This window comes from Acomys russatus, chromosome 16 (assembly GCF_903995435.1).
Source record: "Acomys russatus chromosome 16, mAcoRus1.1, whole genome shotgun sequence".
Lineage (NCBI taxonomy): Eukaryota > Metazoa > Chordata > Mammalia > Rodentia > Muridae > Acomys > Acomys russatus.
In genome coordinates this window covers 33,765,350-33,790,650 of record NC_067152.1, presented here as the reverse complement: position 1 = coordinate 33,790,650, position 25,301 = coordinate 33,765,350, and the positions used below count along the sequence as shown (strand labels likewise).

General features: G+C 48.7%; 1 protein-coding gene across 2 annotated transcripts; it reads left to right on the top strand.

Moving 5' to 3' along the window:
- The first annotated feature begins 1,514 nt into the window (after window positions 1-1,514).
- Window positions 1,515-14,379, top strand: Cacng1 (calcium voltage-gated channel auxiliary subunit gamma 1). 2 transcript variants are annotated; one of them, XM_051158941.1, is made up of 5 exons: window positions 1,515-1,900; window positions 11,967-12,041; window positions 13,372-13,509; window positions 13,852-14,116; window positions 14,280-14,379. In XM_051158941.1, the coding sequence occupies exons 1-4, from the start codon at window positions 1,663-1,665 to the stop codon at window positions 14,076-14,078; spliced, it is 678 nt and encodes a 225-aa protein (XP_051014898.1). In that variant the 5' UTR covers window positions 1,515-1,662; the 3' UTR covers window positions 14,079-14,116; window positions 14,280-14,379. The 2 variants fall into 2 exon arrangements, with proteins under 2 accessions (XP_051014898.1, XP_051014897.1); XM_051158940.1 differs by having other exon boundaries at window positions 13,852-14,379.
- The last annotated feature ends 10,922 nt before the right edge of the window (window positions 14,380-25,301 follow it).

The window sequence follows — 25,301 nt, the reverse complement described above, 5'->3', positions numbered from 1 at the left end:
ACACCAACCTGAAGGCAGGTCTCCAGGAGAGGCCGCATATGTAATAAGCACTCCCTGGGAAGAAGCTACCGTCACGTTTTCCAGTGGGGTCAGCACTCTGTGATTTCGGCATCTGAACACTTCACTGCACCTGATGAGAGAGACCATCATAAACCCGAGGCTGGGATTTTGAGGCTCGACGCCCTGCCCAGCTCAGAGGTTCTAGTTCCAATCATATGGCAGCCTCATGGATGCACCCCAACATGGCCACCTGCTGAAGCTGAGGCAGAGGGAGATGGCAGAACCTCAGGAGCTGGGCTGGGAAACATGTGGCCATCAGACAGGGATCCCAAACCTTCCCAACTTCCCGGCTCTGTTTGCATCCCCTTGACTTCCTATGCTTTACCAACAATCAGCCTCCTTCTAGCCTGTTTGAAAATGAAGTGACCTAGAGATGTAACCCAATTGGTAGAGTGCTTGCTTGGCATGCCACAAGGCCCTGGCTTGAGCCTCAGCGTCACAACCAGGCATGGTGGCACATAACAGTAATGCCAGCACTTGGGGTGGGGTGAATACAGAGGATCAGAATGTTGAGAACTCCTTGCCTTCATAACAGGTTTGAGGCCATCCTGGGCTATGTGAGACACTATCAAGAAAGAAAGAAGTGTGTGTGTGGTGGGGGTGGGGTGGGGGGGTCCCGACATAATAGAAAATCTTTATTTGCTGGCTCTGAAAACAGTGCAAAGAAACAGGTTCAGTCCAACTCCTGGCCGTGTAGCCTCATTACTCTCTGGGCTGCTCCGTGCACTGCAGAGAGCTATCCCTGACCGTCCAAAAGGCACAAGGGCCTCATCAACTCCATGCATGCAGAGCTGCTCTTTTGGGCCCGGTTGCTGTCATAGAAGACAATAGAAAAAGAAGTAACCTCTTCAGCTGGGTTCAGGCCTGGGAACAAGACGGGATTTTCCTATGGCTTTGGGGAATGAGATAGGACTTGCTTGGGAGGTGGACTCTGCTTGTCCCTTCTGGTGTCCCTGCAGACAAGTTCCTGAGTTCACATACACTGATGCTGGTGGCTCCCTTGGCAGTGTGCAACACGGAGGTTGTGCCGCCAGGGACTCTGGGGGTCCCCTTCCCTTATCTGGTAATGCCTTCTCATCTTGAGCACCCACACATCTAGTGAGCCTGTTACCCATGGCTCACACCACACACACACACACACACACACACACACACACACACACACACACAACATCTACTCTGTAGACCTCTCAAGTCACTATCTAAAGCCCTCTCTGCTCTCTTCTCTCTCTCTCTCTCTCTCTCTCTCTCTCTCTCTCTCTCTCTCTCTCTCTCTCTCTCTCTCCTTCTCCCTGGGGAGGGGTATTTCTAGCCCCCTGGATAAAAATCCCTGAAACCTGAGCAGAAGGCATCCTCAGGGACACGCCTAGAGACAAGCATTAATAGAAGCCTTCCTCAGGCCCATGACACGTCTGAGCAGCTGCTCCGACTGCCCAGTGTCTCTCAGTCCCAAGGCCAGCCCACTCTGGCTCAGCCAGGCTCACTAAACATAGCTTCCACTCTCAACTCCACAGCCACGGCCACATCTAGCCGGCTGTTACCTACCCCTGGGAGACACTGCTGCTGCCCCCTGCCCACTACACCCACACCTCAGCAACCATCATGTCACAGGCCAAAACCCTGAAGGTTCGTGCGACCCTCTTCTTCATCCTGGTGGGCGGAGTGCTCGCCATGGTGGCCGTGGTGACTGACCACTGGGCCGTGTTGAGGCCAAACCTAGAATACAGCAATGAGACCTGCGGGGCAGCCCACTTCGGCCTCTGGAGGATCTGTACCACGCAAGCTGCTGCTGTCCTTGACAAAGAAGACAAGAGTTGTGAGCACATCACAACACCAGGGGGTAAGGTCCCCATTCTCTCCCCGTTGTCTTTCCTTCCAAGAGCCCAAGATAAGTTGCCTGTGGGAACAGAGTTGTTGCCAGCTTTCCCTGCAAGGAAACAGAATAGGAACAGGCTTGGGGTAGTGTTTATGGCCAGAGCCAAGGTGGAAAATGAGGGTGTTTGTCTCCAGCTCCATCTTGTAAGGCCTGGGCTCTCCACCCTGTGCGGGTTGCTGACCAGTGAGTTAAGAAACTCTGGAAACTGCTGGTCTACCAGACCAGGAACTTCTGGCCCCAGCAGCAGACACGCGGGATGATACTCAGTGGCATCTCAGTCCGTTCTCTCCCTGAAAAGACAGGCTGGTGACCTTAAGAGCTCAGACTAGAGGAAACAATGGGGCTTCCCGGCTTCTTCCTTAGCTTCTAGCTCAACGGTTCTCAGCCTGTGGGTCGCGTCCCCAACCCCCCGGGTCATCACATATCAGATATCCTGCATGTCAGATATTTACGATTCATAAGAACAGCAAAATTACAGTTATGAAGTAGCAGTGAAATAATTTTATGGGGGGGGATCTTATGGGGGGGATGGTAGCCACATGACAAACTATCAAAGGGTCGCAACATTAGGAAGGTTGAGAACCAGGGCTTTAAGCAAAAGTATAGGCAAGACCGCTTATGGCTTAGTTTGTCAGTCTGTATAGAAAGGAAACACTGGGTTCCTTGCTTTTAAGTACTAAGAACTTAAAGTTCCTGAAAGCGGAGCATAAAAACAAGCACAGGGTCCTTGGGGGTTGAGGGCGGGGCGAGGGTGCCCCGTGGCTACAAAGCAGGATGTGGTGTGGTTGCCTTGTCAGGGCCTGTGGTCCTGCTATGTGTCCTTCCTTCATCACTCGGCGCTTCCCTCTGTGGCCACTGCAAGGGGCTCTCCCGCTCTCCACCCACACCTTGCAAGCAAAGTTCTTCACCTAGGTGCTGGGGCATTAATGTGCTGGTCTCCATCCTGCCAGGGAGAGAGCCCGTGGGATTCAGAGCAAGCGGAGCATGCGCACTGGGGGAGAGAGAAGCCCAAGCTGTAGCCACCACTACCCACTGCCCTCTTAAAGGACTTTCCAACCAGCTAGCTATCTTGTCGCTGTATGCAGTGCTGGGACTGGGAGGCAGGGCTTTGTGGATGCTAGGCAAGCACTCCACCAGCTGGGTTCCATCTGCAGCCCTACAAAGGAGTAGTCAGAGAGGACACGGTCCATCTCAGCCTCCACTTCACCTGTGTAAAATAGTACGACCACTTCTAGGGCTTGCAACGTGTTTAAGGCCTCAGTGGACCTCAACGTGTATGACCTCCATCCTGACGTGGAGACTGACTCCGTTCCCCGCCTGAGCACTCAGTCCTGAGTCTCTCTACGGGTAGGGTGCAGAGTCTGCCCTCCCTCCCCTCCCTTGGCTCTTGCTTCAGGAAACCCAGGCGTCACTCACCACGGGCGGGGATCCAGAGATTTGTAACCACTCAGCTGTCTTGGAAACACGGAGTCTCAGGGTAGAGGGCACTGACAGGCATGAGCATATGCTTTGAAAGATATCACATAGCCTAATGCCCACACCCCTTGGCCGCTCTACACACCCGTAAACAGAGATGCCTCATCTGGACAACTCCCTGGGCAGGGTAGGCTGAGCAGGGCGAGGCAGCCTCTCCGGGAATCGTGCGTGGGGGGGTGGGGGCGTTATGGTTCTATCCATCTGTCCTCAGAGCCCTGTGCCTTTTAAAGTCTGAGCAGAGGAGCCATGTCTACGCACAGAGAGATAGGCTGGTGAGCACACCAGCCTCAGGGGACCAACAGGCAAGGCTTGGCCTTGAGCCTAAAGCAGAGTCTGTTTGTCTGCCTTCTCGCCCTCATCAGCTGTGAATCATTCTGCCCACACTTGTAACACGGAACCTAACCCCCCCCCCCCCCCCCCCCCCCCCCGTTGTCTTCCAAAGCCCGTTCCTGCACTCAAATGGACATGAATTTCCTTCCCCATCTGCCTTCTCTGTGGTCCTTTGGACCTGTCTTTTCCAGAAGAGGGCTCCTACGGCGTTCTCTCATTTCCTAACAACTGCACTAACGGCACATACACGCAGGGCTCTGTGCTATAAGGGCTTTGCCTATATTAACTTTGGGCGATATTGGGGGGGGGGGGATGACGGAGGGAGAAATGACCACTCCCACACTGAAGCTTCTCTCTCACCGACAGCAATGAGCAGGCAGAGAGGGAGGAAACCAAAAGGCTCTTTATTTTTCAGAACTCTGGAAATTTACCAAAACCTTCCAGCAACCTGGCAAGTGCTTATTTCAAGGAAAGCAGGAGAGCTGGGGCGAAACAGTGAATTTTAGGTGCTTTAATTTTCTCCATGAAAACTACTATCTCAGTAAAACAAAGCAAAAACCAACAGCAGTCTGGCTGATACTAGAGGAAACAGAACAGGTTGGGTCTCTTAGAGAGTCTCTGTCCAAAGCACTGTCATTATCTGATTTTTTTTTTTTTTTTTTTTTTTTTTATCGTTTTGTAAAAGTCCTCAACTGCAAAGCTGTGACTGGGGGATGAGTCAGCTCCACGCACGTTAGAATATCTATGCTAACTGATGGCCAAGCTAGTAGAACAGAGGCTTCATGCTCAAGAGTATAGATGTCACAAAACTAGCTCAAACACAGGCGCAGGAACAAGCCTCAAGACGGAGAAGCAGAATCCTTGAGTTGTCACACAGTGTGTATATTTAAAAAAATACAAGCCATTTGGCACGCGCCTCTGAGCCTAGCACTGGGGAGGCAGACAGGTAGATATTTGTGTCTTTGAGGCCACCCTCGTCTACATAGTGAGTTTCAAGCCAGTCAAGGCTACATAGTGAGATCTTATCTCAAAAGCAAACAAAAACAAAACAGAAAAAAAAAAAAAAAAAAAAAGAAAAGGCGTATGAAGAGCTAATATGACATGAGTGATATGAAGAGGAAAGAAAAACCAGAGCAAACTTGAATGTGGACAAAAAGACTTTATAACATTCATTAATTACTTTCTGGAGGAGTGCCAGAGGATTACTTGAGGGAGTCTGTTGTCTCCTTCCAACCATGTGCATTCTGGGAACCACACTCAGGTCATCAGGTTGCTGGCCAGCACCTGTGCCTGCTAAGCCGTCTCGGCAGCCCTAGCCAGACAAAAACTTTAGATCAGCCAGAACCAGAATCTAAAAATGGAAGAGGAGGAAGATGCCTCGTGAAATAGATACCAATTAAGATACAAAAATTAATTTTAAAGCATCAAATAGAAACCCTTTTGGGAAAAGGGCAATAATAATTAAAGTAGAAAGGGAGCCTTCAAAGGCAGGAATGAGCAGGCAAATGAAAATTCCTATGAACTTTGCCGGGCAAAGCAACAGGCAGGGGAAAGAGGCAATGTCTCAGACACACGTAGGACACCACCATATACACCACGGGAGTCTCTGGAAGAAGAGAGAGAGAGAAAGATAATGTCTAGATTAAACTCCCCAAACTGGATGAAAGACACGAATCTACAAATCCACGAAGTTCAATGAATTCTAGACAGCATAAATTTGAAGAACTTGGTACCTCCATACATCACATCCAAATTGGTGAAGCACACAGAAGATTGCTAAAAACAGAAAGTGAGATGCAGTTGTGATGGTTTATTTGTCAACATGACACAATTTGGAATTACTCGAGAAGAGCATCTCGCAATGAGGAGCTCTCTACATTAGGCTGGCCTGTGGCACACCTATGAGAGACTCTCGCTACTCTATTGCTCTCTGCTCTTGACTGCTATGGATGTGACGTCATCACAGCAACAGGAAATGAAACTAGGATTAGCAACTATCTAGGTTGCTTCTCTGTTACTATGATAGAAACAATTTGGGGAGGAAAGGGTTTACTTCAGCTTACAACCCAACACGGAGGGAAGTCAAGGCAGGAGTTCAAGGCAACAACACGGAGGCAAGAACTCAACAGAGGCCATAGAGGGGTAGAACGCTGCTTGTTGGCTTGCCTTCCATGGCTTGCTCTGCTTACTTTCTCATACAACCCAGGACCAAGAGTGGTACCATCCACAGTAGACTGGGCCCTGCAACATCCACCACTAATCAAGAGATTTTTCCAGGGGCCAGAGGGATGGTTCAGTGGTTCAGAGTACATACTGCTCTTGCAAAAGACCCAAGTCTGGTTCCCAACATTCACATGGTGGCTCACAACTGTCTATACCTACAGTTCCAGAGGACCTGGTGCCCTCTCTTGACCTCCTCTCGCATCGAATGCACATAGTGTGTGTATATACACTCATGCACACATACATACACATAAAAATCAATATTTTAAAAGAAGATGCCCCCACAGACATGCACACAAGCCAGGCTGATGGAGACAATTTCTCGGTAGAGATCTCCTCTTCCCGGGTGATCCTAATTTGTGTCAAGTTGGCAAAAACTGTCCAGCACAGCCATTCATTACACACATGAGATTCTTAATAAGACAAACAGGTGAATTTTCCACCAGACACCATGAGATAATGGTGGAGATACTGGGAGGCCCTCTAGATGCCTCTGTAGCCCACATAACAATATTTGGGTCAATGATGGACCATATGTGAAAGAATGGCTTCATGGGATTATCTCACTTAGTGTTGTCATAGTTATCCTAGTCTGTGTGTGTATACTCCATGAAACATCTATACCACGACAACATTGCCTGATGATGCGTTGCTCAGAACTGTTTCACGCTGCTAAGCCACATGCAACTGCACCGACTCCCCTAATCTCACATAAACCTCCAGGGGCCCTGTATATTCATCATCATCCCGCGCCACAGATGAGGAAAATGAAGCTCAGAGAACGTGAGTAACTTAAGGAAGGTTAGGTGATTCGTGACCAGGAATTTGTCCCCAAACATTTGCCTGTCGTGTCCACTTTCTTAGTTACTAGATTACGTAGGTTTTTAATTCTACGGATGGTCTTCATTTGACAAGGAAGAGTATGGCCGTCCCCAGGCTAACTGCCTGACAAGGAGAGGTTCAACACTCAGGCCTTAAATCCTGAGCATGCTCACTCTCCAGAATTTCCCATGAGTTCCAATGCACAGTGCCCCTAATACCTGCTGACTCAGGGAGGTCATACAGAGTCCCACCCAGGACACACGGTCAGAGGCAGCCAGACCAAGAGCTAATACAAGGAGGGGGGTCCCTAGAAGCCATACTCCTGTGGTACGCTGTAGGCTCCTCACAGGATGAAGCTGCCTCATGTGAGTCTTCCACTGTCCACAGAGAGCCATGGAAAGGCTTCCCTGTAAAAGATCACCATCTATGCTTGGTTCCAATGCCTCCTGAGTGGGAGGAAGGGCTTCCCCCAGTTTATAGGGGAGCTCATGCATCAGCCAGTAAGCCCCAAAAGAACCATTCACTGCCCTTGATTCTTTCAGGTTCTGCCTCTCTAGGGCAACCCCAGCATCCCATTTCTCTGCACTCACATCTCTCCTCGGTGCAAGGATTGTGGGTGTAAAAGGAATATCATTGAGCCCAGGAATCTCCAGGGCTCAAACTACCCACATGAACTCATGTTGGAGGCTGGAGCTTTACCTAGACTCCCCCGTGAAAGAACAGCATCCAGAGGCTCGGCAGAAGGCCTCGGGGTGCCCTAGTTCATCTTAAGGATTCTTCTGTGGTGGTTGGGAGAGCACACAACATCTTCACTAGCTTGCTAGAAGCAATTGGAGACTCATATGTGAGACTTTCTTCCTAGCCCTAAATCACTAGTTCCTGGGAGGTTACACACATCAAGTCATCTTCAATCTATTAACTCTGCACTACCAGGTACACCTGGGGATCTCCTTGGTGATAACTAGAGCTATCTATGGCCTGTTAACTCAACTTCACCTTGAAGTTTCCTGTGCCTGCTACTCTGGTTCTTTGCAGTTGCCACCCTGGATTCTGCATTGAACCACACTGTGGGATTAGCCAGCCACCCTCTGCCCTAGTTTCCAGGCAAGTCTGAGCCGAGCTCACTGTTTTTGTTTTGTTTTTGAGACGGGGTTTCTTTGTGTAGCCTTGGCTGGCCTGGACTCGCTTTGTAGACCAGGCTGGCCTCGAACACACAGTGATCCACCTGCCTCTGCCTCCCAAGTGCTGGGATTAAAGGTATGCGCCACCACTGCCCGGCAGCTGTGTGTATTTTTTTTTAAGATTTATTTATTTATTATTTACTGTATATGAGCATTTTATCTGCAGAAGAGAGCATCAGATCACACTATAGATGGTTGTGAGCCACAATGTGGTTGCTGGGAATTGAACTCAGGACCTCCGGAAGAGCAGGCGGTGCTCTAAACTACTGAGCCATCTTTCCAGCCCAAGCTGTGTGTATTTTTAAGGAATATCACAGTTCACATTTTTTCATACCACTGAATCTTATAGAAAGAGACATCTTAGAATCCTTAGAAGCCAGTTTCGGGGACAAAGGGGATGGTAATAACTTCTGAGACCCTAATTATGGTCCTAGATCCTCTGGGCACTGGGATCTCTGCTTTACTTGGCCTAAAGCACTGTCTCTGTCAGCACAGTGAGGGGACAGAGGCCACCAAGGCAGAGTTTGAGCCCCCAAATCTATGCAAGGATGTTTTACCTGATATTGGAGACAAGAAAGGACATCGGAGAAGCAAAAGCAAGATGGTTCAAAATCTGCAGCACACACAAGACCACCCATGCCTCACCCCCCAACCTTACCTGTGACTAAGGCCCACATAGGGTCTGCTGCAGATGGTGTGCGTGTGTACGTGTGTGCGTTTGTGTGTGTATGTGTGTATTCACGAACACATATGTTCACATACGTGTTTATGAAGATTCATATGAAAGACCAAGGTCTCCATGATGTGTCTCTATTATTCTCTACCTTATTGTTTGAGGCAGGGTCCCCCACTGAGCCTGGAGAATCAGTTAGCCTGGATGTCTAGTTAGAACGAACATCACTGATTTAGTTCGGCTAGCTGGCTAGCAGCTCCAAGGATGATCCCCTCCAGCCTGGCATTGTAAGTGCATGCCATGCGTACCCACTACCCCACCCCCATGGGTTCCGAGAATCAAACTCAGGCCCTCCCACTCGCACACCAAGTGCTTTGCTGACTAAGCCCATCTCTTCTAGGCTTGCTTTAATGCTTAGCTTCCCAAATACCACCATCCATCAAGGGGGAAAATATGAACTGAGTTACATGAGGCGTGCCTATCGGGTAGGACCCTGTGCCCCCTTCAAAAGAGGCTGGCTTGATTGCTCTCATTGGCTACTCTATCTTTAGGGCCATAGGGAACTGTGAAAGGGCTTATAGCCTCCCTCAGGCAGCCACATGGGCCAGGAGGAGATACATTTCTCACAGGTTGAAAGCCAAGAACATAGGCCTTCTTCAGGAGCCAAGTTCAAGAAAGAAGATGAGTCAAATGTTCTGTCCCCCAGTGCAAAGTTGAGCATATTGGAGAAAAGCTGGGGCATCCAGTGGTGCTAACATCCTCTATCCCATCAGCCACATTGGAGGATGTTTAATAGATGAGGAGGAGACATTCTATCTACTACCCAAGGGAAAGAGACCCCAGTGCCCCATCTGCCTGGCCCCCATAGGCTTGCAGCCTATCCCTGTGCACTCCAGCTCACACATCTCTGCCCTGACATCCAGAACGTATGTCTGCACATTGCTGTCTGCCCTGAGTGGAGTCTGGCATTTTACCTGGTGGTGGCTGATTCCCCAACGTGCTATGCGAGAGTAACCACCGCAAGCCACAAGGGTCAGCCATCTGTGGTCACCAGACTCTCGAGGCTGCCTGTACCTCACAGCCCTCGCTCTTAACTCAGAGGCAGTGAGTAGTGGGGAAAGCAGCTGACCATGAAATACACTTGACTTCAGTCAATTCTTCTTGGAGGGTTTTCAATGGCAACTGAAATTGGCTCTTAAAGCACGAAACAGAAATGTTCCTTTGTCCGGAGGGAGACCCAGGGAGACGCGTCACAGAGCGCGAGCCGTTTCGAGGCGGTGATGCGAGAGCATCTACAGCAACCGCTCTCATAAATATAAGAGGCTTGCAACTCTGCTTTAAAATAGCAGTGGATGCTGAGAGAAAAGAGCGATGTTGAGGCTGACATCACAACCGGTCTCCAGACACCCCAGGTAACTTGGCTCAAAAGAAAAGGGATTTAAATATAGAAGCTTGGGGAAAGGCGGCTTGCTGCTGGGAACAGCCACCAGTGGCTAGGCCAGAACCGCCTCTCCAGGTGTCCTGTGCCTCGACCTTGGGAGAAGCAGCAATTGAACTTTGGAGGTGTAGGGAGGGACAGAATCAAGCAGCAGGAAGATGATGTGGCCAGATAGAAGGAAAACCTTTATCCCATTCAAAGCTATGATGGTGACAACCCTGGGACACAAATCTGGATACCAGTCTTTTTGGAATGAGCATTCAACTGTAGCCTGAAAATGAAACCGTGAATCCACACTCAATGCTACTGAAACTAAAGGCAGAGATGTCGTTTATGCGAAGGGAGTCAGAAGCACGGGAAAGACACCAAGACAGGGTCTTGCATAAATAAAAAGCAACTTAATTTAGTTTTTTTTTTTTTGAGACAGGGTTTCTCTGTGTAGCCTTGGCTGTCCTGGACTCACTTTGTAGACCAGGCTGGCCTCAAACTCACAGAGATCCGCCTGCCTCTGCCTCCCGAGTGCTGGGATTAAAGGCGTGCGCCGCCACGCCTGACCTAATTTAGTTTTCTTAAGAAGCAGAAAATAGGGCAGAGGGTGTGGCACATCCCAAGCACCTAAACCAGAAGTGGTGGCAAGTACATGTAGTCCCAGCACTTGCGAGGTAGAGGTCAGTGGATTAGAATGTCAAGATTATCACTGGCCATCTTTGAATATACAGTGAATTCAAGGCAAGCCTGGGCTATGTGGGGCCCTGTCTCCATAAAAAGAAATATATATATATAATAACCCAATCTTATACTTCTTAATCCAGTAATGCATGGATAAAGAATAGTGAATGTATTCAACAAGGATTGCAGCTATACTTTGGTGTCATACCTAGTTGTGAAAGAGACTAAAGGTTGGGGGGGGGCGCAGGTGGTGGCACATTCCTTTGATCCTAGCACTCAGGAGGCAAAGGCAGATGGGTCTCTGAGTTCAAGGTCAGCCTGGTGTACAGAATGAGTTTCAGGACAGCCAGGGATATACAGAGAAACCTTGTCACAAAAAAACAGAGAAAGGGGCAGAGAGAGAGAGAGAGAGAGAGAGGAAGAAAAAGGAAGAGGAGGAGGAGGGGAGGAGGAGAAGTGGAATTACGTATAAGGTCATCATGGCTGGATTTACTTTCAACCCCTCTCCTACTGCCCCATAATGGCCAGGTCTCATGTCTAACTGTCTCTAGACCATCCACAGTTGTCATGACAATGCTCAGTGGCCAGAAAAGGTTTTGTCTGGAGTCCACATGATTCAGGTCTGAGGGTCTGAAGAGGTGACGGGATATGCAAAGGAGCCCTTTGTAGGGCAAAGCCAGGTTGTCAGCCTGGATGAGCATCAGAAAGTTTCTCTCTCTCTCTCTCTCTCTCTCTCTCTCTCTCTCTCTCTCTCTCTCTCTCTCTCGTGTTTCCGTGTTTTCACATGCACTTGTATGCATGTGCATATGAAGGCCCGAAGTTGACATGGTATCTTCCTCAATTGCTCCCCCCATCCCCTGCCCCCCGCCTTCCCGCCTTGTTCTTTGAGACAGGGTCTCTTGCTGACCTGGAGTTCACCAACTGGCTAATCTGCTCCCCCCTACTTTGGGAACAGTATGAACCTGGGTCTCAGTTACCCCAACTGCCTAATGGGCTTGGGTCTTGCATGTTGTCTGCCCTGCAAATCCATCTTCCTTTGCTCCCTGAGGCTGTCCCAGCTTCCTTGGGAGTCAATCCTTCGTCTGCGGAAATAGCATGCTAAAGGTCATGGAAATGCCTGGCCCAGGTGAAAGATAGGCATCGAGAGGGCCCCTCCGTGCCCTGCAGCGAGACACCCGCCGCTTTCCGCCAGCTCACAGACTGTCTCCTCCTCTACAGAACAGAACTGCTCCTACTTCAGGCATTTCAACCCAGGAGAGAGCTCGGAGATCTTTGAATTCACCACTCAGAAGGGTGAGACCCTGGAAGCCGGGGTGGGTGGAAAAGCGACTTCTGTCACTAGCTGCTGAGCTAGGAGTCACTTGGCAGAGACAGATGGAAAACAGCTGCAGGCTGGCGCTCTGTCACATCCCTGCGCACACACACAGCCAGTCCCCTGTCCCGGACTCAGGGCACATTTGATGGCGTTAGGGACAGGTGTAAAGTAGACAGGCTGTAAAATGCAGCAAGAACATATTCCAGCAGGGCCCAGAGAGCTTTGAAAGTGGTACAGGCGCTCACAGTACTGGAGCAGGGAGCTGGGGCAGCCGAGTGAGAGCCTCTGTGGGGGCCTAACCAACAGCTGCCTGAGCCGAGCAAACAAGGTAGTCCAGCCCTTCCTCGATAGAACTCAAGAGACCTCATGAGTAGGCGGAGCCTGGCCTGTGTGGGCGTGGGTAGCCGCACAGTGTATAAGAGCTGACACAGACACGTGCTCATGCCAGCAGATCACATGTAGGCACGCACCACACGCACATACCAGCAGGGCCTCTCGTGCACGGGGTCCACATGCACACTGAGAGTCTTAATGCAGGGAACGCTCTGCATGCATTTACATGCCAACAGATCCTCATGCATGGAGAATGCATACACACTGAAGGCCTGAATGAAGAGAGCACTCACACATGGATGCTCACACAGATAGAGCCTCAGACATGAGGTACATGCAAGTGTTGACAGACTTGTGTGCAAGGCAGATACATGTGCACCCACATATACTGACAGATTCTGTCTGTCTGTCTGTCTGTCTGCCTCTCTCTCTCTCTCTCTCTCTCTCTCTCTCTCTCTCTCTCTCTCTCTCACACACACACACACACACACACACACACACACACATACACACACACACACATTCTCACATGCAGACACAGAGGCACATACTCTGGTGGATTCTTAGGCAGCCCACACACGTCCTCACACTCACAGCTAGGGAACACCCACACTGTCAATCTTGCAGAGTCCCCTTGTCAATCTAAGACAGATCACCTACAGCTCAGTGCCTCCTTCTGCCTGTCAGTCAGGAAGACTTTGGCTCTAGGAACATCTGTAGCCACGGGGTGTCCTGCCTCCCTCTGAGGCCCTCGCCTCAGGAAACCTCACACTTTAGTGCCCTGGAAACATATAAGTGAGTCCATCCCATTCGCATCTGGCTTCACTCTTCCACAGCATCGGGTTTTGAGTCAGTTAGCAAGCAAGTGAGCCCCAGTCAGGTGTGAAATGGGAATCCAGGAGCAGAACCCCTGATAGGAGCTCTGCCAGGAGGATGTGCCTGGAAAGGCTCCGGCGCTCCCTGTGTGTTTTGCAGAGTACAGTATCTCAGCAGCGGCCATCGCCATCTTCAGCCTCGGCTTCATCGTTGTGGGGTCCATCTGCGCGTTTCTATCCTTCGGGAATAAGCGTGATTACCTCCTGAGGCCAGCCTCCATGTTCTATGCCTTTGCAGGTAGAGTGGGCTCCTGCAGCACCTGGGTGGGAAGTGGGGGCTTCCCAGGGCTCCCCACTCCATGGTCAGAACTCCGCTGACCCCAAGAGGGCTAGGAAGGAGAAAGCTTGCTTTGTTCATTTTTTTCCCTATGACACTACCCTTGGGAAGTCACTGAGGAACCTTCCCAGAGTGTTATTAACAACAACAACGCCCCCCCCCCCAAAAAAAAGAGTGGTAAGCAAGGATCACTTTTGCATATTTCCAGTTAAAACCAGTTTCCCCTTTGGACTTGGGGCGGGGGTAGAGTGGCAGCAAAAGCAGAGCAGCATCAGTCACTGAGACGCTTGCCTTTGTCCCCAGGGCTCTGCCTTATAGTCTCTGTGGAGGTCATGAGGCAATCGGTGAAGCGCATGATTGACAGCGAGGACACGGTCTGGTTCAAGTACTACTATTCCTGGTCTTTCGCCTGTGCCTGTGCCGCATTCACCCTGCTCTTCCTCGGCGGGCTCCTCCTCCTCCTCTTCTCCCTGCCTCGGATGCCCCAGAACCCCTGGGAGTCCTGCATGGATGCTGAACCCGAGCACTAGTTTTGGGAAGATCAAGGCCAGACCAGAGCCTTCTGGAGGTGAGGATGGAGTTTCACATCTGCCCCGATCCCTTGCCTATCACTTGTGCCTCTCCCTCTGAGTTCCTCTGCAAACAGTGCAGATGGACATGGCCATGGTCAGAGGAAGCAGGCCAGCAGACAAGCAGGTATTTGAAGGGGCCCTCTCTTGTGCCTCCCCCAGCTCAGGCTTGCCCACCATGCCTGTTGTCTTTGAAGATCTGGTCTGGTCATCTTTATAAAGCTTCCAGGGACAGCATGTACTCGGTCACCAGTTCTGGACATCGCCAGTGTGCAGAGTTAGCCCCCCTGCCCCTCCCCCATGCCCCCTCCCGCTCTCATCCACCATGATACAAAACCCTCTTCCATGACCTGAACATCCCTCGTGGGTTTCCAGGATCCCCAAGAGACATTTTTAACTGGATAGGATCTGTGGTTTGAAATAAAAGATCTCAGAAATGCCCCCCCCCCCTTTTCTTTCCTTGTGCTTGCATAGCAATTGCTGATATTCCTGGCCATAGACCCTAGAGAAGAAAAAGAAGGCGAGTTCCTCTAGGGTAACAGTTCGCAATCTATGTTGTAGAGACCCCTTCGGGAGTTGAATGACCCTTTCCCAGGGGTCACATATCACAACAGTAGCAAAAATGCCGTTATTAAGTAGCAATGAAAATACTGTTATGGTTGGGGGGGTCACCCTACCTTGAGGAACTGTGTTAAAGGGGTACACACAACATGCCGGGCGTGGTGGCACACACCTTTAATCCCAGCACTCTGGAGGCAGAAGCAGGTGGATTGCTGTGAGTTCAAGGTCAGCCTGGTCTACAAAGCGAGTCCAGGACAGCCAAGGCTACACAAAAAAACCCTGTCTCGAAAACCAAAACAAATTTAAAAAAAAAAAAATTTAAACGTTAGGAAGGTTGAGAAACACTGCCTGGGCACTGAGGACTCTTAGAGGAGACGTGGGGTCAGCTTAGAGGTTCTGAGTGCCAATCTGAATATCCGAGCCCTGGAATTGTTTGGACTGAAACTAGAAACCTTGTGACTTCAGAGAGGGTGTTAAAAATAGGAGGGGTTATTTCTAGAATCATCCAGCCCCTCTCAGCACTGAAGCCCCACGGTCTCAGTCTAGCCTCTGGTGCTAGAGTCTTGTTGAAAAAGGAGGAGGAGGAGGAGGAGAAGAAGGAAGAAAAAGAAGAAGAAGAAGAAGAAGAAGAAGAAGAAGAAGAAGAAGAAGAAGAAGGAGAAGAAGAAGGAGAAGAAGAAGGAAGAAGAAGGAGAAGAAGAAGAAGAAGAAGAAGGAAGAAGGAGGAGGAGTAGGAGGAGGAGAAGGAGAAGGAGAAGGAGAAGGAGAAGGAGAAGAAGAAGGAAGAAGAAGGAGGAGGAGTAGGAGGAGGAGAAGGGCTCCCCATACAGCACACAAGCACACAGAGCACCATCACCTAAACACTGCTGCCTCCTTAAAACCCTCCTGTATGAATGTAGCCTCCAGGAACAGAATCCAGACTTGATTGGCAGACCCTCTGTGGATCTTGCAGTGAACTCTGGAGTCCCATATGGAGCTCATTCTAGCGCAGTTGGGGAGGGAAACACCTCCACCCGTGGAAAAGACCTGGCCTACCACGTCTTGTGTAGCCTGCAAGAAAGGAGTGGCTTTTTTGGTTGTTGTTTTTTGTTTGTTTGTTGTTTTGTTGCTTTTTTTACATCTCGAGAGACATCAAAAGAACTTATCATGAATATGAAGACTGTCTCATTCAAACTTCACTGTCTATAAATAAAGTTTTATTGGCACACAGCCACACCTGTTCCAATGGGTGTTCAGTGTGCCTGCTCTCCTCACAACAGCCCTGAGTAACTTCAAGACAAATGATCTACCCTGCAAAGTAAAATATTTACTTTCATATTGGATGTGGTGGCACATACCAGTAACCCCAGCACTCTGAAGGCTGAGGCTGGAGGATCTTTTTGGGTTTTGGTTTTTTTGAGACAAGGGTCTCTCTGAGTATCCTTGGCTGTCCTGGACTCACTTTGTAGACCAGGCTGGCCTCGAACTCACAGAGATCCACCTGCCTCTGCCTCCTGAGTGCTGGGATTAAAGGCCTGCGCCACCACCGCCCAGCTGGAGGATCTTATTCTCATGACACCTGTGACTTTTTACTGCTGTGACAAGACACCGTGACCTCAAGTGCCTTGTAGAAGAGTTTATTTTGGCTTATAGTTCCAAAGAAAGAGTCCGTAAGGGCAGCTGTGGCATGATAGCAGTCAGACACGGTCGCTAGAGCAGGGAATGCTGGTGCTAATTTAAAAGTATGGCCTAATAAATGTTTATTAATAGGCTATAATTACTTCAGCAATATTTCCTAACGCACTAGCAATCAATGAAAACACAGACACTTGTTATATTTTAAAATAGCCTTGATTCACTTGGGGCAGGGCGGATATTAGTCCCCTAAACTACCTCCCGTATCTCCCTGCCCCAATTCCCATGCCATCTGCTTCTAATAATTTCTGTTGAGCTGCCTCCCATCCATAATCCCAAATACTTGCTAATGTTCTTCATCTGGGCCAAATCCTCCATCCATGCTGCCATGTGCTTCTTCTCCACCTAACCCATGACAGCAGGCTCCTTTCTTCTCTTCCTCTTCTGTCTCCTTCCCAAAATCCTCTTCCGGTTTCTGACTGTTTCCCTTCCCAAGATCCTCTCTGTCTTCCAAAGCCAGTGAACCTCAGCCATGCCTATCCCATTTGCTTGCCCAGATGTGCCGGCTTTTTACTGGTCAAACGGGAATGTGTTTTTAGGCAAGGTCACACAACGCTCTTTGGGGTACATTACAAGACAGCAAGCAGTAATCAGTATCAAAATACATCAGACCAACCTCCACGACGAGGAAGCCGAGCAATCACATTTTTCAACCACAAGCACAAATCAGAAAAAGCAAACTGGAAGTGGGGCAAGTCTATATACACCCTCAAAGCCCTCCCCCAGGGACATGCTTTTCTCCAGCAAGGCAACACTGCTTAAAGGTTCTACAACTTCCCCCAAACAGTGCCACTAACTGATGACCAAGTACTCAAACACGAGAACCTGTGGGGTACAGTTCTTACTCAGGCTACCACATGGCGTCATTCAATGACCCCAGAGCTAGGCTAGAAGGAAGGCACATGGGTCTGGAGATAACTGGACAGTGGCCACTGTAGGATTTATAGAAATTCTTCTTCAACTACTCAGGAGATGGTCAACAGCTTGGCTGGAGCTGGGCTGAGGGGTCCAGCATAGTCTATTCTGCCTTGGGATTTGGAACTGAGTAGAAAAATCTACCCCTTAGTTAAGACATCTGAAAAGGTTATAAAAGGGGGTCCTGGGGAGATGGCTCAGTGGGTAAAGTGATTGCTGAGCGAGCATGAGGACCTGGGTTTGACCCCCAGCACCCACTTAAAAGTGAGCATGTCGACAAGCACTGGGTAGACAGAGATGGGTGCGTTATGGGGACCTCCTGGACAGTCAGTCTGGCGGAATCGTCTATCTCCAGGTACAGTGTGAAAGACCCTATCTCAAAGGAATAAGATGGAGAGTGAGAGAAAGACTCCTGACATCCACCTCTGGCTTCCACACATGCGTGCGAGGGAGAGGACACCGAGGGGAGGAGGTGGATTGAAGGGAATGGGTGAATATGATACATGAATTGGAACCACGCAATGCCCAAGTAGAAATGTGGGAGAGATGATGGCAACAGCTACTGCCTGGTCCACTCAGCCAACGGCAGGAGACCATCCCGAAGATGGTACCATTGAGTCTGAGAGAAAAGCTGCTCCAAGTGAGAAAGATTAAGGAAGTGAAAACCTAAGGCTCCCACCAGAACCTGACCTCCTGTGTCAACACATAGGACCCTTTGAACCACCTACACCCCCCTACTCTATGCCCAGAATTCTCATGTTCTCCTCTGGAGTCTATCCTGGTAAGTGCAGTTCTCATCCTTTGTCAAGAAAACAACTTCTTCTTCTTCTTCTTCTCCTCCTCCTCCTCCTCCTCCTCCTCCTTCTTCCTTTTATTAAAGATTTATTATGTATACATTGTTCTGCCTGCATGTACACCTGTATACCAGAAGAGGGCACCAGATCCCATTATAGATGGTTGTGAGCCACCATGTGGTTGTTCAGGACGGTTGAAAGAGCAGCCAGTGCTCTTAATCTCTGAGTCATTTATCCAGCCCAGGAGCTTCCGTTTACAACAGAGGAATGCTGTTTTCAAGCATTCCAAATCTTGCAAATGTTGAATTTTACCAATAAAAACTCAGGAGCCAGATGCAGGGGTGAAAACCTGTCAGCTCAGGGAGGCAGAGAAAACACCCAGCTGACCTTCCTACTCAGCCAACATCCTAGAAGGAAAGAGCCTCTTTCTCCTTCTCCACGCTGTCTTAAAAACCCTTCAAACTGAATGTCTGTCCTTTCTACTTCCTGTGTGTCTCTTTATACATCCTATGGACTTCCTCTCACTCCCTGTGGTTTTTTTCCTATGTTCAGCCTGTGTCCACTGGTTGCTTGCTCTGCCTCTTGACCTATGGTTAACTTTATTTAACCCTGTTTACAGAAAGCTCTTGGATTAAAGGTGTGTGCTAGGGCTAAGCCACTCCACAACTAGAAACAGTTTTTGCCCAGTACACAATCTTGAGGTTCACAATGTGATCAAATATCCCACAACAGATGGAGACCACTACAAAAAAAAAAAAAAAAAAAAAGCACAGTGCTCAATATTCAGAGTGGTGGAGTTCAGTCCCAGTAGATATATCAACAGAACTCCCATAGACTCAGGGAACAGTGCAAGAGTGGAAGAAAACATTGTAACAACCAGAAGATCAAGGGAGTTTGCTGTGAGGTTGTGTCTCCAAGTAACATCAGAAGCTCCACCTGTAAAATGTCACCAACATGACTATCCAAGCATGAGCTGAACATGGAGAACACTAATGAGCCCGCCAAACTGCTAAGGAAAAGCCCATGAGGCCTCAGCCCTACACAAAGAACTACAGGCAGGCAACTGAGTAAAGCTTGGAGTGAAAGCTGTAGCCATTCCCAGGAAGAACACACAAATTGGCTGTCCAATGGTAAACCGTCAGCCTTGGAAGCATACATTCAAGTAGTATCTTATAGATTCTGCAGGTTATAATTGGGGGAAATACACACACACAAACACACATATGCATGCAGTAACAATTGAGAAAACAGGCCATAAATTTGAAGTAGAGCAGGGAAGGGCACATGGGAGGGTTTAGAAGGAAGGGAGAAATGTTGTAATTAAAATAGGATCTTGGGGCTGGAGAGATGGCTCAGTGGTTAAGAGCACTGCTTGCTCTTCCAAAGGACCTGGGTTCAATTCCCAGCACCCACATGGCAGCTCACAACTGTCTGTAACTCCAAGATCTGACATCCTCACACCAATGAACATAAATTAAAATTAAATAAAATACTTTAAAAAAAAATAGAATCTCAGCCGGGCGAGGTGGCATATACCTTTAGTCCCAGCACTCAGGAGGCAGAGACAGGAGGATTGCTGTGAGTTCGAGGCCAGCCTGGTCTACAAAGCAAGTCCAGAACCACCAAGATAACATAGAGAAACCCTGTCTTGAAAAACAAAAAACAAAAACAACAACAACAAAAAGCCAAACCCCCCCCCAAAAAAAAATAGGATCTAAAAAACAAAATAAACAAATAAATAAAAAGCCATGGTCATCTGCAGCTAAAAGAGAGAAGACCCTCAATTTCACCCACAGACAACTTCTTGCAAGGACTGTGTGGTACACTAGAGTCTCCCCACCCATGTGTCCCTTCAATAATCTGCCTCCGAAGTCCTTCCTTCCATGGCACAGAACAGATTGTGGAGTTTAAAACACACACACACACACACACACACACACACACACACACACACCACAGGTTCTAGAGTCAGGATAGAAACACCTCAAAGGGGTCACTGTTATGTGTACCTCCATGATGGTCAACAGGGTGCACTATGTTAGGTTCCATGTGAGCGAGGACACAGTGAGGGAGATGTTATTTCCTTGTCCTTCAATGTTGAGTGCATAAGTTACGATCCGTGTTCTCTGAGGTTTGAGAGCATTCTGTGGACATTCAGAGGGTCATGAGGGTGGCACCCATGAAGGTGACATATCTTCCAATCCCTCATGTGACGTTCATGACTCTCTCCTTGTGTTCCTATTCCTTGTACTTAGCCCATTTTGGTACAGTTCACTGTCCTTCCTGGTTCTAAGCTCTCTGAAGGTAAGGCACCGATTTCCTTCGGAATCATTGCAGTGACTAGAACCTTCACTGCATCAAATCCTTTCCCCAGGTCCAGTACAGTGTCCAGCTCACAAAACGCCAGCACGGGCTGTGAGGCAAAGTCTGTGAACTAGACGCATGCTTCATGAGGGAGAATGGACAAGGAACAAGCCATGCAAGAATGCCATGAGGAAGTGGAGTGGAGCCCAGAAAGGCCTTTGAAGCAAGAAAGCAGTGGAAAGGGCTCCTTCCTGCTCCAGTTCCCCAGCCTCAGCTGTCTCTAACGCCCGAGTGGACTCTACACACACACCGTCAGTCAGACTAGTTAAGACTGAGTCAGCTGCATTCTCCACAGTGGAGCTCAGAGCTCCATAGACAAAAGATTACTTTCCAAGCTAGAGCACATCAGCGGAAGCCTCCGGTACAGACAGATTTCCCCAAGAGCTTTGACAGAGATACAAAGGCACATTTAATTAGACTAGATCACAATTTTTTTCTCCCCCCCAAAACTGTTGATGCTCCACCCTGTTAGTGAGCCAACCCACCAGGAATTATTGTGGACTGGGTTGCATTTAGGTTCACCTTGCATTGGTCAGCTTTCCACTACTGTGACAAGTATCTTGAACAAATCAATTTATAAAGAGGGAAGTATTTTAGCCCACAGTTTTAGAGGCTTAACATGACTGACCATCCCCCTTCACTTTGGACTGATGGTGGCCCAACACATGAGGTCAGATTCACCTTCTTAGCAGTCCCATAATCCCCTTCAATGTTGTGCTCCCAATAACCTAAGGACCTCAACCTAGGTCCCATCTCTTAAAGGGCCCACAACTTCCAATTGCACCCCAAGCTTGGGACTGTGACTTTAGCCCATGGGTCTTTGAGACACACTTGACCAGATCTTGAGAAATAGATGTGTTGCCATGACCTAAAGTCTATTTGTTGACCACTTTCTAGTTATCTGTTACTTTGTCCCAGGTTACCGATCTTGCTTTACACTTGGTCACAGAAACTAAGGAAACTGAATCTATGAGACCATCTCTTAGAAAAGCCTGTGGGCTAGAGCAATCACTTCTGGTCAGCCTTATGAAACATCAGAAACAAAGACAAGACCTCCCTTCCTGTGCCTTCATTTCTCTTTGAGTTCCCCTGACTCTACATAGAGAAAACAAAAATTGCTAGGCGTCATGGTGCAAGCCTATAATCCCAGCATATGGAAGGATGAGTCAGAAGGAGTACATGAGTTTGAGGGCTAGCCTGGACTACATAGCAAGACCACTGTGGGGGCCAGGGGTGGGAGAAGGGGGAGAGAGAGACACACACAGAGAGAGAGAGAGAGAGAGAGAGAGAGCACTTTCTGTACTAATTGGAACATTCCTAGCATTTTCCCTGCAAGGTCTATGACCCTTAGGCACCCACCCACATCCAGACAGCTTGTCATCAGTGCTTCTGTTTAATTAGGGAGCAAACACCACACAAGCTGTCGTCTCTCCTGGTTCCCTATGAGCACCCAGCTAGCCATCTCCACCCTCAGAGTCCATAGCCATCTCCTCTTGATCAACTTCCCACAGCCAGCCAGTGCTGCTTTGTGCTGGGGGATTAGCAGCAATCCCCTGACAACATTTAAACCAACCGACTGGCAGAGCATCGGGTTTAATGAGGCGAGGTTGGACTTAGGCCACAGGTTTTACAAGCTGCAGCTTCTAGTCAAGTTAATTACCTCCCTCTGTGGATTCCACATCAGCCGGGGCTTTAGAAAAAGGAAATTTCATCACATTTCCAGAACGCTGATCACGATAGGTTTGTAGCATGCACCCATAGACCAGGCTATGCTAAAGGAGGGAGCATGCATCAAAATTGACATAACCACGGTGATACTGAAAGAAAATGTTCTATGACATCCAATATGATAGAAAATAACTTGGGTCGGGGGGCCACTGCTGTCACCACTCAAAGTTGCAGAGTGAATAGGGACATCACAGCTTTTTATGCCTTCAACCCTGGTCATCCCTCTTGCTGATGGAGCTATCATCTGGCCACACTGTGGCCAGTGAAGTAGGGGGAGTTTCTTTAAATTATTCTTCCCACCAAACCTTGACACCCAGCTCAGCAAACGCCCCTCATGGCCAAGACCTCTGCCATCCACAACTCACTCACACGCTCTTAACTTTAATACAAAGAGCGTCAAGATTTAATTACAAGCACCGAGAAAGAGGGTGTCTTTCAAGCTGGGGAGTATGGGCAGGTGGAATTTACCTAGTCTTGATTAGTAAGTAAAGCATCCCAAAGAAGTCTTGGTGGCTGGGGTTCAAAGGGCACAGTCTAAGATCAAGTAGGGAATTAAGCAAGTCGGGAGCTTGCTGGGCTGCTAGTGGTGAGTAGTCTGTGTAGTTTGGGGGCATTTTCTACTCTGGAACAAGAGGGAGCTGACCACATTGAGTCAGTTGGTAGAGGCTTTCATAGCACTCACAAGTCCCTGGGTGAGACCCCCCAATACCAGAAAGAGAACTCAAAAAGGGTATCTTAATGACGAGGAGATAGTTCCGTGGGTAAAACGCTTGTCATGAGGAGTGAGGACCTGGGCATAGATCCCAGAACCCAGTTAAAGCTGGATGCTATAGTGTGCATCTGTAATCCCAGTGCATCTAGGATGAGATGGGAGGCGGAGACAGGATCCCGGGAAGTTAGCTTAGGCACACGAAGTGGTGAACAGGAGGAGGCTGCGTCCCACAATGTGGAATGTGAGGACAGACACCTGAGGTTGTCCTCTCGTCTCTACATCTGTGAGGTGGCATGCATGCACACTCACCCAGTTGAAAAATGCAGAACATGTGTGGTGCACGTCTTTAATCCTTGCCCTGGGGAGGCAGATCTCTATGTGTTCGCGGCCAGCCTGGTATGCAGTGAGTCCCAAGCCAGGCAGCACTACATGGTGAAACTTTGTGTCATAAAAAGAACAAAAGGAAGGAAGGAAAAAAGAATGGAAGGAAAAGAAAGGAGAGAGAAAAAAAAGGCCGTGATGGAGAACCACTGCGGCCTTTCAGAGAATGGCTCAGGCCAGTCCCAGAACGGTGGACAGCGACAGTTGGTGAGATAAACATGAAGTGAGGCCACCCAATGGTCAGTTCTTCAGATCCTAAAGATTGCCATCTGCTGGAGGTTGAGTGGTTGAGGCAAAACCATGCAATTTAAGTAACAGAATCAGTAACAGGCTAAGGGCTGCCCAAGCGCTCTAGACCTTAGTGCGAGCAGCAGCCCTGCTCCCCGCCCCCTTTACGCCAGCCCAGCCTTCCATCTTCGCTGGGCGGTGGGGGGAGTGGATTCCCCTGATGACAAAAGTAATCCCCTAAGAATCACCCTTGTGTTTCTGCACTAATCAGGGGTTACCACCTCTGCAGAGCAGAGCACTCTGAATCCACCACACTTATATGGAAGAAACGGTCTTTCTTTTTAAAACCCAGAGGTGGTGTCCATCCTATCTAGGCAACACAAACAAAATGTCCATCTGCAATGGAGGAAGCGTCTCAGTGGTTAGAGCACCCAGAGGACCTGGGTTCAGATCCCAGCACCCACACCAGCTCCAGGGGATTCAATACCCTGTTCTGACTTCCGCAGGTACCAGGTACACACATTGTGCATGCATGCAGTCAACACACACACACATTCTCTCTCTCTCTCTCTCTCTCTCTCTCTCTCTCTCTCTCTCTCTCTCTCTCTCTCTCTCACACACACACACACACACACACACACACACACACACACACACACACACAATCTTAAAATTAACAAGAACAGATCTGGTGCAGTGGACCTTAGGCTGCTGTTCCTGGGAAGGCCGGCCATCTCATTCACAGCAGCAACCCTGAAGCATAGTGTACATAAGCTGGACTAACGGTGCCACATTAATGGGGCGTTAAATGTAAAAATATGGCATGGGAAGCAGTCGGCAACCTGCTAGTGCTTCTCAGAGCTGCGTCATCGCAGACACAGACACCTTTCCAACAGAAACAAGACAGACTGGGGCAATCCTCTGTGTAATTGTGAGGTGTAGCACTAGCCCTATTTTAATATATCAGTGTATAGTAGATTAATGAGCTCTCAAATTTCGAGCCACCCAAGCCCAGTACTAATGACTACAAGACTTGTGGAGAGTAATTCAGCACATTTGCTACAACTAAATGCATACATCCTGACACAGAGGATGACACCGCGAGGAGGGCTTATTTTGTTGCCTTTGACCTTCCAGGTAACACTTAATGCCTTCTGCTACCGCTGAGGTTGGTGACTTATGTCACAGATGTCTGTAATGTCACCGCCTTACTTCTTGACACTGAGCTGTCCTTCCCATGAGCTTCATCGCATCTGTGGTGAGCTAAATCGAAGTGTGCCAGGCTCTGCAACACTTTTAAGCTTAGAGGGAATAGGAGCCGAGAACGAAAAGTCCACACAAAATAAACACTCCCCGAATTATTAAAAAGGCATTTTTATTATAAATACATTTTAGTTGTAGCAGTAAAATACATTTTGTGTTACCATGAATCTTTTAAAACAAAAGAACTTCACTGACAATGATCACACCGTAGACTCCCGGGCTCAAAATGTGTCCTAAGGAAGTAAGCTAAGGGGACTCCAAAAACCAAGTTAGGAAAGACGAAGAAAGGAGGAAAGAAAAGCCTTGGTGGATAGCTTTGGGGTTATCTTAGGATACAAAATCATCTTTACTTTTAAGAATAAACTCTGCGGGTATTAGAGCCTCTCAGATGAGGTATGATACACTGCAAAGGAACACAGTCATTGTTATTATTTTTGCCATAGATTATGCTTAATTAGATGCTGCGTAAGTGGTGCTTGTAAAATAAACGGACCGGGGGGGGGGGGGGGGGGCTTACGGAGGCTTTCCCAGTAGAAGACCCAGAATGAATCTACTACGTGACTG